Below are 15,690 nucleotides of genomic sequence, written 5' to 3'. Positions count from 1 at the left end.
GAGCACCTAGGAAGCTTCGGCTAAGCTAGGGAGAGTTGGCTAACAGAATAGGGCAGCTAGCATGTAGTCTTGAACTTGCGGCATTGCTATGGATATATGTCGTTATCGGGGCCCGCGCACCCACAGGACGGAGATAGGAACCACAGGAACTATTGAAAACAATAATGACGAGAGACTGCCGGGTCGCCTATAGCTCTCCTCGCATGGCAGCTCTGATCGCATGGAAGCTGCAGGGATCTCAGGTCCTCGGCCCGATATACCCACCGCAACGCCAGCGGTTTCTGTTCGGAAAGGGATCTAGACACTCATCTTGAGACGATGATGCTTTGAAAGAACCACAAGCTGGCCAGCGATGTCTTAACAGACTATATAATCAATAAAATCCCGAGGTACCTTATATAAGAGAAGTAGTCGACGTATACTCCGTATACCCAGGTACAATCTGTCAATGTGGCGTTGTATCAGGCGTTCTTCCCGTTAAGCTTAAAATGGCGGGACTTGGCGGCTGGGCACTTGTTGCTTGTTGCCCTCCAGCTTGCACTTTGTGTTTCAACAATGCAAGCCACGACGAGACGGCAGCCTAGCAATTCAACTCAGGCAGACTATCCTTAGGCCTCCATAGCTATCAATATCCTGGCTCCGGCTCGCTCGAGGAATCTTTGCGACGCGCATCCTTCTTCCTGAGGTTTAGCAGAACGGAATCCAGATCTACGTGAGCACATGGCGGAGATGTGAAGAGGCTTCTTCGCGAATATGACTGAAGTGAATACTCCAGCCCTTTACAGCATGAGGAAAGACATTGTAGCATTATATCATCATGCATTTAACAAAGACAGCGGCCGCATTTGCCTCCAACCTGCTCGTGAATGATGATCGTGATCTACCACTGTTGCCTCTGTCCTAAACCAACCTCACTCAGCCTCAGCCTCAGCCTCGCTTCAGAATTGCTTTGCACGCCATCCTCTCGTCAAAGTAGGCTCTGATTGAGCGACTCGCAGGGTCTGTTGCTGTATCCGTATTGCGTCCAGTCCTGTGAATCTGCAAGTTTGTCGCAGCCTGCGCAGTAGGGCGGCGTCACCATGTGCCGGATCGGGTCAGCGCGCTGGAGACTGCGCCTTAAGCCCAGTGGCGGACCACAGCCGCCGCGGTTTCACGTCGAAGGCGCAGCAGAACCATCTCATAATGAATGGTTCCTGCTACATGCCAACTACAACAACGTCCTCTCAACCCCTCCGAGTCCGAGTCAAGCCATTCTTCTCCATACACCATACATAACCCGTCAGGTTAATCATCATACTCTCAATATCAACCATACCTGCATCACCCTCCAAAATATCAACACTCCCCTCGCCCGGCGCCCCTCTCGCTCTACATACGAAGGCGCCTTGAATAATATAAAGCCCAACCTGGCGCATGTGGATCTTCAGGCCTGGGTCCCGGGCTTACCGTCATGGGCAATATCAGTAGCAGGCTTGACGATGGTGCCCTTCTGTACTTGAAGGATCAAACGAGGTGTATGTGTTTGTTCGACAGTCCCCAAACAATCGCTGACCTAGCCAGTCTTCATTAGTTCCATTGTCGTCAGCAACGCTCACGGAAGAGTCCTCCTCAGTGTCGCGCCAACTGCATACCCTGCATCACGTCTCGTTGGGAAACCAGACGCGACAGACTATCGGCCAATCTCTTACATTCAAGTGCGAGATCTCACACCCGCAGCTGAGCCCTCACTGACTACTTGACTAGGACCCTGACTCCTCCGCCCTTGCGTTTCTCCCACGACTGGATCTTGAGGATGAGTTGGACCTTCGCTTCACCTTCGTCAGTCGTCAGAACCTTACCCCCTTGCCTGTCGCACCCTCAACTGCGACTGCCGCTGTCGACACCACCGTTAATGGCTTGACTTTTGCATATGCCCCCAACGGCAAAGAGTTGGATACGCTCATCACACGGGAATTCCACGCAGACCCTAATTTACACAAAAATTCAAATGTACAGTTTATTGGCGACTTCGGGACAAACGGAAATCCCTCCATCACCTACGAATGGAACTGGCGTTGGAAACCTCCAAAGCCTTACGAGGACAGGGGCGGGGGCTGGCGCAACTCTTGCAGTTTCCTTGAGTATGACTCCAGAGCGCACAGATTAAACACTCTGGCGTCCTTTTCCTTCTGGGTCAACAACGCTACACTGCCGGATTTGACACCACTTGCGTCTCCAAACGTTGAACTGATGGTCCCCCCCCAAAAGCTGCGGTTGCCATCTTCTCAGTCTTACCAGTCTGCAGTGAGTGACTCGGAGGGTCCGTCCGATCATGCAAATCCGCCCTCCCCCAATGTCCAATCTGCGGACTTCAATTCTAGTGCCTCGACTATAGCACCTGCAGCCTCTGTGATCGATGTCCAATGTCAACGACCCGGAGGAGACGTGACTGCGGTTGAAGACGGTCCGCTATTCAGGGCCACAATGAAATCATTGGAACAGAAAACCGGTACTATGCGAGTCCAGATCAAGAAGGTATTGAAGAAAGCAGAAGCTGCCCAGCAGGCACAGGCCGAGTGCAACCAAGCCATGTCGGCCTTCTTGAGCGCGCTTCAAGAAGCATCTGCCTCAAACGCCACAGCTTTCAAGCCCGCCCTCGACCACTATTTCACGAATATTGCGCAACGGATCTTGAAGTATGAGAAAGAGAACAGTATACTTTTACAGAAACAGATCATCGATCCCATCTCCAAACTGTACAACTTCGACATAAAACAAGCCGAGGCGAAGAAAAAGGACTTTGAGGACGAGAGCCGGGACTACTACGCCTACGTGAGTCGTTACCTCGGCCAAAGGCAAGATTCACTGAAGGACAAGAAACGGGCGGAAAGTGATTCAAAGTATCAAACGAAGAAGCGGAACTTTGAACTCAAGAGATTCGATTACTCCACATTCATGCAAGACCTCCATGGCGGGCGCAAGGAACAAGAACTTCTCTCACAGCTCACCAAGTATGCGGACGGGCAGGCGAAATCATTCCTCGCCGCCGCGAAAAGGGTGGAAAGCCTAACGCCACGCTTGGATGCCCTGGTGAGAGAAGTCTCTGAGACGGACAAAGAGTACAATCTGCAAAGGACTGAGCGGGAAGAAAAGCGCAGAAATCTCGAAATGAACGGCCCGATCCCGGCAGAGCCCGAGCCTCTGCAGCCTTCGATAAGCGCTTCCAGCCACTTACCAGTCCAGAACGGCCACACAGGGTATACTTCGGACACTGACCTGAGCAGGACGGACAGTACTGGCTCTCAATTTGGCCGCCCTGCGGTCAAGACACTATCCCCAACCAGTAACTCAGCCTTGCAAGGCGTTCCGATCACCAATCTGTCGACGTCACCCGGCGCTTCTTCAATAGTGCCAACCCCGAACAAATTCAAGGGCATTCGTGACCTTGACGAGAGCTCCGTATCGATCGCTGACAAATCAGCTGTCGGGCCACACCGCAAAGAAGGATTATTATGGGCATTGAGCAGGCCGGGTTCGCACTTAGACCCGAAGGGTATCAACAAGCAGGCCTGGCACAAGTACGCAATTCCGCTTTCATAACTTTGTAGCTGCTGACCGAAGACTGCAGGTTTTGGATTGTGCTTGACCAAGGCAAACTTTCAGAATACAGCAATTGGAAAGATAAATTGGACCTACATCGGGATCCTATTGATCTACGAATGGCTTCGGTGCGAGTGGCAAGAGACGCAGAACGAAGATTTTGTTTCGAGGTCATAACTCCCCAGTACAAGCGCGTCTACCAGGCCACAACCGAGGATGAGATGAACAACTGGATCACTTCCATCAACAACGCTCTTCAAAGTGCGTTTGAGACTGGGCCTCACACCGCTCAACAGCCTCAGAAAGAAACGAATGGACGCGAATATGGAGCCATGTTGACTGGGAAGAGTTCATCACAGTCCGGCCCACACGGTTACTCCCAGCGGACCGATGTCATCGGCGTATCAAGGCGGACAACGGTCGGTTCCAGGCCCACCTATATCCGGACGAGCAGCAGCAGTTACGAAGAAACTCCCTCCAAGCTGCTGGACCAGCTCCGGAACAATGATCATGGGAATCAGCAATGTGCCGATTGCGGTTCTACTTCCAAGGTCGATTGGGTTTCTCTGAACCTGGGCATCATCTTGTGTATCGAATGTGGAGGCATTCATCGTTCTCTGGGAACCCATGTATCCAAAATTCGGTCACTAACTCTGGATGTTACTTCTTTCACGATCGATATTGTCGAGCTCTTGATGCTGCTCGGCAATCGAATCAGCAACATGGTCTGGGAATCCTTGTTGGATCAATCCATCAAGCCTGGTCCTAACGCCACGAGGGATCAGCGGCTTAAATTCATCACGGCCAAATACGTGGAGAGGGCTTTCGTTGCGCCTGTGTCCCAGCACGGGACTGCGGATGACACCTTATTGACATCGATTAAGAAACACGATATTCAGGGGGTCTTGGTAGGCCTCGCTCAGCGGGCGAATGTCAACGCTCATGACCGGTCAAGAAATACCCATGCGGTGTTTCTCGCTCTCGCAGCCGCTGACCCTGCTCGGCCAACGTCTTCTCACTCGGCCACACCCGCGCCAGCACTAAAAGCGTTCCCAATGGCCGAGCTGTTGGTTCAGAACGGGGCAGAAATCCCCACGGAGCCGCCAGCCATACCTTTGTCGCCAGCTGCACAGCTCTACATAGAGCAACGAACCTCTCGAGCTATCAACAGTCAATCCCGTCAAGGTGACACGTTAGGTCCTCTTCCCGCCATGTCCAGAGCGCCACCGTTCTCCTCATTTGACAGTACCACAAAATTGCAGAAAAGAGGTAGTGCCGGTGCAAGATTTGCCGGGAAAGTCACAGGACTCGGTGAACGATAGTGCCGTTATAAAAATATGGTTCAAGTCGACATTGCAGCACCCATACTATGTAATTCCCTGAGCAGTGACTGATGCTTCAGGTTTCAGGCTTGTATACCTAGCAAGTGATGAAGGCTTATGATGATGACGAATGCGATGTCGGTCCTGGTGTACAAGATATGGCACTTGGAAAATGAAAGGCGAGGGAGGCTATCCCGCCTGTGCACGAGTGTGGAACGACAGTCTCGATTGGAAAGTGAAGGGCATTTGGAAGGAAGCCAGACCAGCCTGGTGGTTGGAGACGCTTGGATAAAGGAGCATGAGCGCGCTGCGTGTTATTTCTACTCCGCATTGAGTTGTCCATTGTCCAGCACCGGCAGTCAAGTAATGACACGAAACTAATACCACACTGTTATTCTGAAGAGGCTACGTGCCATGTTCCCACGTATAAGTGCACCACCGTAATAAAGATACTCTTATCTGTCGTGTCCTGCCTCCCGTAGATTGACACGTTGGGGATGGTAGGATGGTATAGACAGTATATGAGCACGGCCCCTGAGCAGGGTGTGGACGCCAGTATCCCAATAATGAGAGCTTCGAGCAGGCCAAGAATAGGAAGAAACCGAGATGAAAGTAAAGGCTGACCACGTTCATCTTCCGCCTGCATTTGCTCTTGTGCCATTTTCGTCTTCTCCCCTTCCTGCAAAACCATTGGCAACAGCTTGCTGCGCTACTTGTGTATCCTGAGCTTTCTTCAGTTTCCAGCGACACTCGCGCACATCTGCCCTCTGCGCTCTAGCCGCTGGTTTGCTTTGGGGGTTCTCAAACTCATCCCTCTTGCGCCTCGGTATGGCTTGGTTTTCATCTGCTTCCCCAACTTGGCGCGGCTCTGCATTTTTGTGGGATCTTCAACGCGTGCCGACCGTCAGACAGGGCGCTGGGTCGTGTGACCACCTCGTGACACGTACGTCACGGCAAGACAAAGGGAAGCATCAGGGCGATTGTGTAGTGTCTGTGATACACCCTGCTACAAACGGCGATAAGGGCATCAGTGCTAGTACTGAGGCGGCGGCGGGGCGGTGGAAAGGAAAGGAATAGCTTGGACAATAGAGGTCTCCCATGTAGGACACGTGTGCTTTGATGATTTGGCTTGCTCATGACGACGACTTAGTGACCCATGTAGAACTCGCAAATAATGTCGCAATACAGATCGCATGTAAGCCTTCAATCGTTCGGCGGGAAGAACACTGGCAGAATGGAGCATTGCAATTCAGCGGCTGGCGACAGGCCGACTTGAAATGCCGTCCAACGCCAGGGAGAACCGAAGCTGATGGGAATGGTGCTAATAGAGAAACCAGTGGGAGACGACAGATGGTACAAAGAATTCTGGGAAGTGGAGTAGGGCCAAGGAGTGCTTGGGGTCCTGTGATAGATGAACATGGGGCTCGCGTGCAGAAGCGCCCACACCACAGTCGGCGTCCATGTGAGTGCAGAACGATAAGACGCCGGTTCGCCCCTTTCTCAGGTCCAATTCAAGATGCAAGCTTCCATTTGGACAACCTACCGTGTGGACCTGCATGGACCTGCATAGTCCTGCAAGAGGTAGCATGGGGAGTATCCCGTATCAGATGAAGACTTGGACCTATGATTGGCCTGTTGAAGAGCAGCCGATGAATTTGGAAGTGGGATGATTAGAGAAAGAGGCGATTAGATGTGAACACTCTGCGGTGGAGCCCTCGACATGTCCTTGCTCATGTTAGTGCATTGAGATGTGACAGCAGGACTCAGGTTCAGATCAATCAGATTGCAGAGCATGTCTCTGAGGCTATGGACACCCCTGCCTAAGCTCACGTCGTGCATGCGAGAGATGTGCTGATTGAAACTAGATCAGAGACCCACGACAAGACAAGGCGAGACCGTTGTTGAATCAGATAGCAAGAGCCTCAGTACGGCGTATCCAGAATGTGTTCGCTTGGAGAATGGCCGCATAACGACTTGACGCCGGTGGACTCTTATTTCTCGGACTCGCCAGACTCGAGAAACTGGCGGTATCGTTCGAGCATATTACTGGATCGTGAGTAGACCAGGCTGGTCAGGAGCGTTTACAGGAGCATGTTAGCGTATGCTTCTCACGCATAGAGTGGGATATGTGCTTTGTCTCAAGCGCCCGATCAGAGAGAATACCTGGCGGGCGGCTCCTGGACCACGTACCCAGCGAGGCGGGCTAGCTTAGGGATGCAGCGTATAGCTCGCAAAGAGTATTTCGTGAGCAATCACAGCGTTCACCAGTATTGCCACCATCGCCTGTTCCAGGCGTCGGATCAACCCATGTGTAGACGAAGGGCGAATGAGACATATGTCAACACAGGAAACGTCTGACATGTGTCGCTCCGACCCGCGCTGGGTCTTGTTCCAGGATGGCCTGATCCTCCTCGGAATGTAGGACCCGGGAGACTTCTGTGGCGAGCTTCCTCTGTTCAGACTCCATGGCATCTCGGAGGGACCGTCCAAATGTACGCTTGTTTACGAGAGGAATAATGCGGGCTGACAAAGTGCGGGATGATCACGTCTCTAAGAGCTCTCGTAAGGTGGCTTGTTCGGTCGCCCCGGTTAAGCGGCTTCGGATCGAGTGCTGCATGCAGCCCTGCGCCCTGGCTAGTGAGATCGGATTGACTTGAGGTTGACATTAGGGATCACGGGAACAGACAGAGCCACCCAAGAAAAATTCTCCAAGCGTGAAAAGGACCGTTGGGAGAGTGTGGCTACGCCTAGAACCATTAGCGCAGTTTTGTGAGGTCCATTGGGCTTGAAAGCCATGAGGTGGCAGCTGCACAAACTTGATGCATACCTCGTCAAGGTCGGCAACCCCAACCGGAAGCCAACTGGGGCCTTCCAGTCCCGAGATAGGACAACCTGTCTCAGCGTGTCGAGATCTACAGTACATTCGCTCGGCTGTGCAGTTGGGTGGACTGGGTGGCTTGAGCGCAATGAGGTAACGGTTCTAATTTTGGGTGGCACCTAGGTGGCATCTGCATCTTTAGAGACACACTTGCAGGGATCGCCGGGACGTGTTTGGACCGACGACAAGATCGACGAGGAGGCAACGACAAGATGAGCAAAGGATGAGGCAAAGATGTGCAAAAGACGACCGTGGCTCAAGCATATCAGATGAGGTGAGGTTGGAACAAGGACCGGCGGGGCGCCAAGCCCTATGACGCAAGGCGGACCTGGGGAAATGTTTTTCCGGGCTACCGCGCTAAGCCCGATCAGGGATTTCCCCTGGTGATGGAGATTCGCAGAATTTGCATCTTTGTGCCCTCACAATCTGCCATCGAGCCCCCGGCCCCACGATAGCAAAGAATTTTCTGGAGATTCCAGGACTGCTCAGCCACAGTCGAGGTCAAGCCACTTTCTGGATTGGGTTCTATCTCATCCTATCTCGGTCCCTCTCAGTCTCTTGGATCTGATGTATTCTGCTATTGGCTGACTGATATGTGTCTACACAGGTTTTGCCACCTACCTGGCTTGCCGAAGATACAGAGTACTCCGTACAGCTTGACCGTCGATTGTCTGTCGAACGCGAGTGCGTCGCTTGCATAGTTTACCACAACATATGGCATCCACCCCGTCCTAGTTTACAGGTTCTGCGGTCTTGGACACCCGCCCATCCTGTCGCCACGGTTCTTTTGATATTGTTCTTTTGACATTGTTGGGCGACTTCTGACACAGTGTCTCAGGAACCCCCCTGCCTCGATGGGATAGATCAAAAGCACAAACGGCAATGTTCATGCCAATCAAGTCGCCTCATTGTGAGGCGAGTCCTCCGTATATATCCTGCTACATAGTACCACTGCAGACATCCAGGGTTGGAACGTCTATGTTTCACAATGATCGACAACTAGAATTGTCGACGTCGTTGCCTGTCGCTCCGGAGTATCTTACGGGCTGAGCAGCTCGTATTTGGGACAGGCACTAGCGTTCGGCAACTGGATGATCGCGACGGTAGCGAATCCCAGGCTTAGTTTGGTGTCTTCAGCAGGGCTGTGCCGACAAGCGACACGAATGCACAACCTTGACATTGCTTCGGAGTGGTAGAGCCGGATGACGACACATATGTTGACTGTCGTAGCCGACGGACTCTTGAGTGATCCAGAACGCCGCAGAAGCCAACCTGTGAAGAGCTGAACCTTGGGCGACGTGGGGCCTGTGGCTTGGGCATCCCTGGCCAGTGGCCACAAACGCCTCAGCCTAACCATGGCAGTATAAAGATCAGCAGAGTCCAGAACCTCAGACTTCATTTTGCCTCCCTCGTCCACCACTTACGGAGGACAGCCGAGCATATCGTCGTCCCGCAGGAGCCCGCCGTTGGATGCCTCGATTTCGAGGACATAGATTGGCAGATGAATGGGTCCTATGCTTTACTCGGGCTCTCTTTACTTGCAAGGTCGTCTCAATGTGGACCTGACAGTTGGCCAGCCCTGTGCCCAAGTTACGCAAGCCTGACTTCAACATGATATCTCGTTGCGGCAGGAGTGGAGAAGTTGCGGCAGGACTGCATTGTCCCCTTAACCACACTAAGCCATGGTCAAGCCTGCTACCAGCTGGGCGAATTGGCAGCGCAGCCCCGAAAAGCAACTTATTAGACGACGCATGAAGATGGGACGACCCTGGCCGAATAATGTCGCCACACTGAAGTCGTGGCGCAGCGGATCCACTGGCGGACAATCCGCGACGGATGTTCCTCTCTTCACCCTCGTTCGAGGAAGTCCACACCCGTTGGACGTGAGCCGTCCCCAGAGACACTACCTTCTCGAAGCCGGGAGGGAGCCTGTGTTCGAGCTCGACCCGTCCCCAACTTTCCGAAGAGGAGTGTGCACGTAGCCACTCCTTTTTGAGGGACCCACCGGCCAAATTTCCACAGAGTTCGACGGTGATGAGCAACAACTGTTGCCTTTCTCGTGCCTGTATGAAAGGTCTCGTCCTGTGAAAGCCCGGTCATTTGGTCAGCCATCGGACAGATCCCTCTCAGCCACAATGCCACATTTGGGTTCGCGAGAAACAGAACACCGGGTCCAGATTACCTCTTCATCCGACCTATTAGTTTGATGCCCCGGTGGCCGCCGTCTCCCTGATCTCCACGCTTATCCAATTCCGGCCCTGAACATCGCATCAAAGGTCCGTCCAATGGCGCTGCTGACCGGCACCGTTTTCCCACGAGCCACCTGAGGCGCCGCCATGGCCTGTTGGGCTTGGAAAAACCCGGCTCCTGGCACGCTACTATTGAGATGTGGTACCGATATCTTGTTAGACCGTCAACCTTCCGGCTTTGTCCTCTGCTACCCTGAGTACCTTCGCTTCCCCGAGCCGTTTGGTCTTCTTCCTCGATCCTGACCATCTCGACCCGCGGCAAGGGACCTGTGCCGGCTAGTCCCAATCATACGTGCTCTATTATTTTGGCCACTGGCTTCCAGCGGACCCTGGCGCAGTTGTCGAATTTTACTTGCTGTGTCCCACAGCCTCTAGTATAATGTGCGTCGCTATCGCCGCCAGTCGTTGATTCCCACCCCGGTCATGCCGGCTCTGAGACACGGTTGGATGCGAAGACCGTTATTAAGTCTTGTTCCTTTTGCACACCGACTTTAAACCAATCGTTCTTCAACCTCGCCTTCGACACTGTCACAGAGAAGGCCCTTCCTCATCAAGCCCTGTGAAACACAGAAGGACCCTGGCCATCCACGTTCATTTCCAAATTTGGCGCCGACCTGGTTGTTTCATTTCCCATCTCGATCAGAAGAGTTCGACCGATACGACTCCCCTCGACATCCTCCCCAGAGTCAACAAGCTCACTCGGATAGGGGTGATCCGCATGCTCAGCCTCTTCTCGGTTGGAACACGATCGTCCTCTCTGCTGAGCTGAGCTGTATCTATTTGAGGTATTGATTCTGTCTGGACTTTTTGTCTTGTTCTCGCGCAACATGGGCTGACTGATGGCTGTCATCTGGGTGCAGCACTATTATACGCTTCCTGTTATAATAGAAGGTTTAGGTATGGGTGATGAGCCACCGTTACTACCACATCCTACATCGCACGAGGATGAGGAGAGCTTGAGAGGTGTGTCCTCGGTCCGGGCCCCGGAAACAGAACCAAATCTGACTGTGACAGAACCATCTCGACAGCATTCGACGCCCAATATGGAGTTCGAACCCTACCCTCGACAGCACATCAGCATGGGAAATTTTCCTACTGCAGGACCGCTCGACATGTTGAACATGGCCGCCGCGTTGCCAGAATATCAAATGCGCCAATTCCCACCACCATCGTTCCCTCAACAGTTTCCCACCCCTGGCCTAGCTAATCAGTCCATGATGTATCAATATCCCCAAGGCGCGCAGTTTGCCGGTCAGACTGCCAGTAATTATGCTCAAGCTTTTGCTCAACAGTACCCGCCGCAATACGCACAAGGCCCTCGGGCACGACAGCCACAGGGAGCATTTCCACAGTTCATAGGCGGCCAGGCGGGCCCTGGAGGCCCGCAGGCGTTCCAAAATCAAACGTACATGTTACAACAGCCTATGCTTCACAATCCCGGTGCCACAACCCAGCATCGACAGCAGCACCAGCCGCAATTTGGTCAGTCACATACCGGGACGTCCTACACTGGTACTTACCCTCCCCGAATGGCAGCCGGGTATCCCTTGCCACAATTGCGCGTGGATGGTATTCTGGCGCATCCAGGACCACAACAAGGGCAACATGTTTATCAGCAGCCGGGTCCTCAAGGTACGAGATCTCCTGACGTTGTAGCCTGGACCGAACTAAGTAGAGCAGCCGTGAGGAGAACCAGCTCGAACTCGTCCCTACAAGCATCCGTCCTCAGAGGTCCTCCAAGAAAGCCGCGACAGTCCGGCCACGCCCTCTGGGTGGGCAATCTTCCCCCGTCAACCAACATAATTGAACTGAAGGATCACTTTTCAAAGGAGGCGACAGACGACATTGAGAGCGTGTTTTTGATCTCCAAAAGCAACTGCGCTTTTGTCAATTACAAGACCGAGGCCAGTTGTGCGGCTGCCATGACACGCTTCCACGACTCTCGTTTTCACGGGGTCAGGCTGGTCTGCAGATTGCGTCGTGGGAGCTCGTCCACAGCGAACGCACCGCAGCCAGTCGTGGAAGCGGTCGCCGATGCTACACAAGGAGCAAAACAGCCCGATGAGGTTCCAGAAGAACAGGCGGTGGCCGTCGATGGCACAGACGCAGTCACCGCCGAGCCAAAATCCTTGGAAAAGGTCAAGGACAAGTTCTTTGTGGTGAAAAGTCTGACTGTCGAGGATCTGGAACACAGCGTCACCAGTGGCATCTGGGCCACTCAGGCTCACAACGAAGCGGCACTCAATTCTGCGTACCAAGTGAGTTTTCAATCTTCCCCCCGGTGTTTGTGCCACTCTCTCTGACCGATGAGCAGACAGCTGAGAACGTGTACCTGATATTTTCGGCAAACAAATCTGGCGAGTATTTTGGCTATGCCAGGATGGAGTCGGCGATTGACGCCGAACTCGCCGCTCAACTTGATTATAAACCGCGGGTGGAAGCTCCTGTGCCCAGCCCTTCGGATCTGCCCTTGACGATAGTGACTCCAGAGACAAGCACTGCCCCCAGAGGACGCATCATCGACGACTCTGCTCGTGGCACCATCTTCTGGGAGGCGGACGTGGAAAACAAAGACAAGGACAAAGAAAAAGAGGAACAACATGCGGACGAGGATGGCGGCAACGTGTCGGGAGAAGGCTACGAGTCTACCAGCCCAGCCACACCACAAACTTTCGGCAAGCCGTTCAAGATCAAGTGGATGTCGACGGATCACCTGCCTTTCTACCGGACTAGAGGCTTGAGGAATTCATGGAACTCCAACCGGGAGGTCAAGATTGCCCGGGATGGGACAGAGATTGAACCTAACGTGGGCCGTCGGCTGATCAACATGTTCCATCGGCCTCAGATGGGCCCTTTCAGCCCCACGGCGGCAACGCAACAACAACAGCCAGGTCAGGGACTGCCTATGGCCGGGATCATGTCTCCACAGGGTGCAATTCCCGGTGGGATGCATGGAAGGGGCTATTGATAAACCAGGCGTACATTTGTTTACAGCTGTTGTGACTGACTGCTGCGCACGCACACCCACACGCATCCGCGTTGACGGGATGCTTTCATGTTTGTACGACGGCATGAGGCTACGACGTGAAGAAATACAGAATGACGAATACCGAAGCAACAATTTGGAGGAGGTCGAGACCAGTCTGTCTCGACAGACTTTGGTCGCCGTGAGGTGTGGTGCCCGGGGGTGATGAAATAGCAACGATGAAAGCGGAGCTTGGCTGGCCGAGACTCTCTTCAGTTCTTCTTTTTCTTATCATAAGTAAAGAACGATGGATTCTATTGATCTGACGGGTGGTGGCGAGCGGAAAGGGGACTTGGGTAAATGGCATGGGAGTGAGAGTGTGAAAAAGAAAAAAGAAGAGGGGCCAATGCCTGGGAACTGAGAAAAAAAGCGAGTGCGCAACTGCACCTCTGCCTGGGCCTCTATTTAGCTGTTTGATAGGGGGAGAGGGAAGAGAGGGAGAGAGCGAGAGAGAACGAGAGAGAACGAGAGAACGGGAATCAAGTTTTCTACTCAGGGGCAGATGTGTCTTGTCCTGGCCTGCCCTGCGACACTCAGCGTGACAATGCTAGTTGAGACCCTTGGATCTTTTCTGCGTCGCCGTCGATTTCTCGAACCAATTCTACAAAATCCGCATCTCCTGACGCCGCCAGTTTTCGGAAGTGGTCCATGTTTGCCTCGAGCCATTGTTCCTCATCCCCGACCTGCGAATCATCAATCATTATCAATCTCGCAGAGACCAGCTAATGCAATGCAATGGGATGCGATGCGATGCGAGGGTGATTTTGCCCTTCTTGGGCTGACTTACATTCGGTCTCGCAATGCCACATTCCACCGCGGTGGTCAGCGCGCCCAAGACCCAGACGGTGCGGAGGCCACGCTCAGGGCCGGTGCCGACCAGAGATGCCCAGACGTCGATGATGTCGCGGCAGTGCTCGTCGTAGACATGCTTGGGCCGCCTGTCGCTGTCGCTGGCCCGCGTGCGCAGGATGATCCGGTTGTAGTGGACTCTGCGGCCGGCGCGGAAGACGACTTGGTGGCGCACGTCGGCGTAGCGCACGTTCAGGAAGAACCTGGGCGTGCGGAAGCGCGTGCAGTGCAGGTCGGTCAAGGCGCCGGCCAGCGCAGCCTGTTGGTCCGGGCTGAGCGGCGTGACATACTCGACGTCGTAAAGGGGCATTTCCGGCAATATCTACCAGACCGGCTGTCTTGCTGAGACGGTTTGAGGACGACTATGGCTGTGCTACAGTACACTGTACTCTGTACTCAATACCTTGTCAAGAGAGCTCTGGGCTGGCTAGGACTAGGCAGTGTTCATGTTCACTAATCACCATGTCTACTGTCTACTGTCTAGTGTCCAAGTGCACTCCCGAGGGACAGATGTTTCTGGTTCCAGTGTGTTAAAGCGGCGGGATGCTCTGCTCGATCTGGGCGATATCATTCCAAGATCGACTCGAGCCTTTCGAGTAATGATTGACTCTGTATCTATACAGTGTAACCCGTCCCCAAAAAATACTGACTGTCAACTCTCAGCCCCTGTGGAGACCGTCTCCTACTCAGCATCCGACCCTTGCAACGTCTCATTTGACAGCGTAGATCTGGTACGAAGCAACCCAGGCATTGAAATCGACCGAAGAACCGCCACGCCCGGTGCCTTCTTCGGCGACTCCAGACTTACAACATGGACTTGGACTTGGGCCATCTTGGCCATGGTAAACATTCAAGTCTTTCCCGGTGTCGACGACCGCCATCCCGTCGTCGTGGAACCCGGCATCCGCTATCCACCGTCGATAGTCCTGCACGAGACTGGCCCCGGCGACGCAGCCCACCAGCAACGCGGCGTCCTGGCGGATATGGTCGGGCATGGGCTTCTTCGCGAGCAGGTCGCTGATCGCCACCCTTCCTCCAGGCTTCAGCAGGCGATAGATCTCGCGAAAGACGCGAGGCTTGTCCTGGTCCGGCACCAGATTGATGACGCAGTTGCTGACCACCACATCGACGCTGGCGGTTTCGAGCGGGATCTCGCTGATGGGAGCGTGGATGAATTCGACAAGACCGGCGGGTAGATCTGCCCGCTGGAGGTTCTGCCGAGCCAGCCCGATCATGCTCTCGCTCCGGTCGACGCCCACCACTTTTCCCGTGGGCGCCGCGTCGGCTTGGAGCATCTGCCTGGCGGCGATTAGACAGTCGAGCCCGCCGCCAGAGCCGAGGTCGACCATCGTCTCCGAGGGCTGGAGGTGCGCCGTCGCCAGCGGGTTGCCGCATGAGAGACCGAAATTGGCTCCGGTCGGAAGCAGTGCAAGGTCGTTGGCGGAGTAGCCAAACGAACGGGCAATCTGGACATACTGGGGTTGAGCGGTTGGTGGTTGGTTTGATCGGGCTTGGGCTTGGGATGCGATGGACGAATACGTCGCATCCACTGCCTGATAGATTGCCGATGCATCCATGGTGGTGGTGGTGGTGGTGGTAGAGACACGGGCTGCTATCGGTGATGGAGTGGTGGTGGTTGTAGTCAGTGGTGGTGATGGTGGCGGTAGAGACACGGGCTGCTGTTGGTGATGGAGATGGCGTAGGTTTTTCTTATAGTATTGCTAGATATATATACATATCTTAATATCATATACAAGCTGACCCAGCGGCCTCGTCTCCATCGTCATC

General features: G+C 53.8%; 4 protein-coding genes across 4 annotated transcripts; 2 read left to right on the top strand and 2 right to left on the bottom strand.

The window, feature by feature from the left end:
* Positions 1 to 1,450: 1,450 nt before the first annotated feature.
* A1O3_07636 (uncharacterized protein) lies at positions 1,451 to 4,901 on the top strand (the record flags this gene model as incomplete). Its single annotated transcript, XM_007737744.1, has 4 exons — positions 1,451 to 1,514; positions 1,561 to 1,694; positions 1,744 to 3,557; positions 3,608 to 4,901. The coding sequence occupies 4 exons, from the start codon at positions 1,451 to 1,453 to the stop codon at positions 4,899 to 4,901; spliced, it is 3,306 nt and encodes a 1,101-aa protein (XP_007735934.1).
* A 6,170-nt stretch (positions 4,902 to 11,071) lies between these two features.
* On the top strand, positions 11,072 to 12,996 carry A1O3_07635 (uncharacterized protein; the record flags this gene model as incomplete). Its single annotated transcript, XM_007737743.1, has 2 exons — positions 11,072 to 12,286; positions 12,343 to 12,996. The coding sequence occupies 2 exons, from the start codon at positions 11,072 to 11,074 to the stop codon at positions 12,994 to 12,996; spliced, it is 1,869 nt and encodes a 622-aa protein (XP_007735933.1).
* A 590-nt stretch (positions 12,997 to 13,586) lies between these two features.
* Positions 13,587 to 14,212, bottom strand: A1O3_07634 (uncharacterized protein; the record flags this gene model as incomplete). The annotated part of the gene is made up of 2 exons (XM_007737742.1): positions 13,587 to 13,736; positions 13,841 to 14,212. 2 exons carry the CDS (start codon positions 14,210 to 14,212, stop codon positions 13,587 to 13,589), a joined length of 522 nt encoding a protein of 173 aa, XP_007735932.1.
* Positions 14,213 to 14,612: 400 nt separating this feature from the next.
* A1O3_07633 (uncharacterized protein) lies at positions 14,613 to 15,479 on the bottom strand (the record flags this gene model as incomplete). Its single annotated transcript, XM_007737741.1, has 1 exon — positions 14,613 to 15,479. The coding sequence occupies one exon, from the start codon at positions 15,477 to 15,479 to the stop codon at positions 14,613 to 14,615; it is 867 nt and encodes a 288-aa protein (XP_007735931.1).
* Between the last annotated feature and the right edge of the window lie 211 nt (positions 15,480 to 15,690).

The sequence above is a fragment of the Capronia epimyces genome (assembly GCF_000585565.1).
Source record: "Capronia epimyces CBS 606.96 chromosome Unknown aczIQ-supercont1.6, whole genome shotgun sequence".
In the NCBI taxonomy this organism is placed as follows: domain Eukaryota; kingdom Fungi; phylum Ascomycota; class Eurotiomycetes; order Chaetothyriales; family Herpotrichiellaceae; genus Capronia; species Capronia epimyces.
The sequence above is the reverse complement of the archived record's forward strand: the minus strand, read 5'-3'. Positions and strand labels throughout refer to the sequence as shown.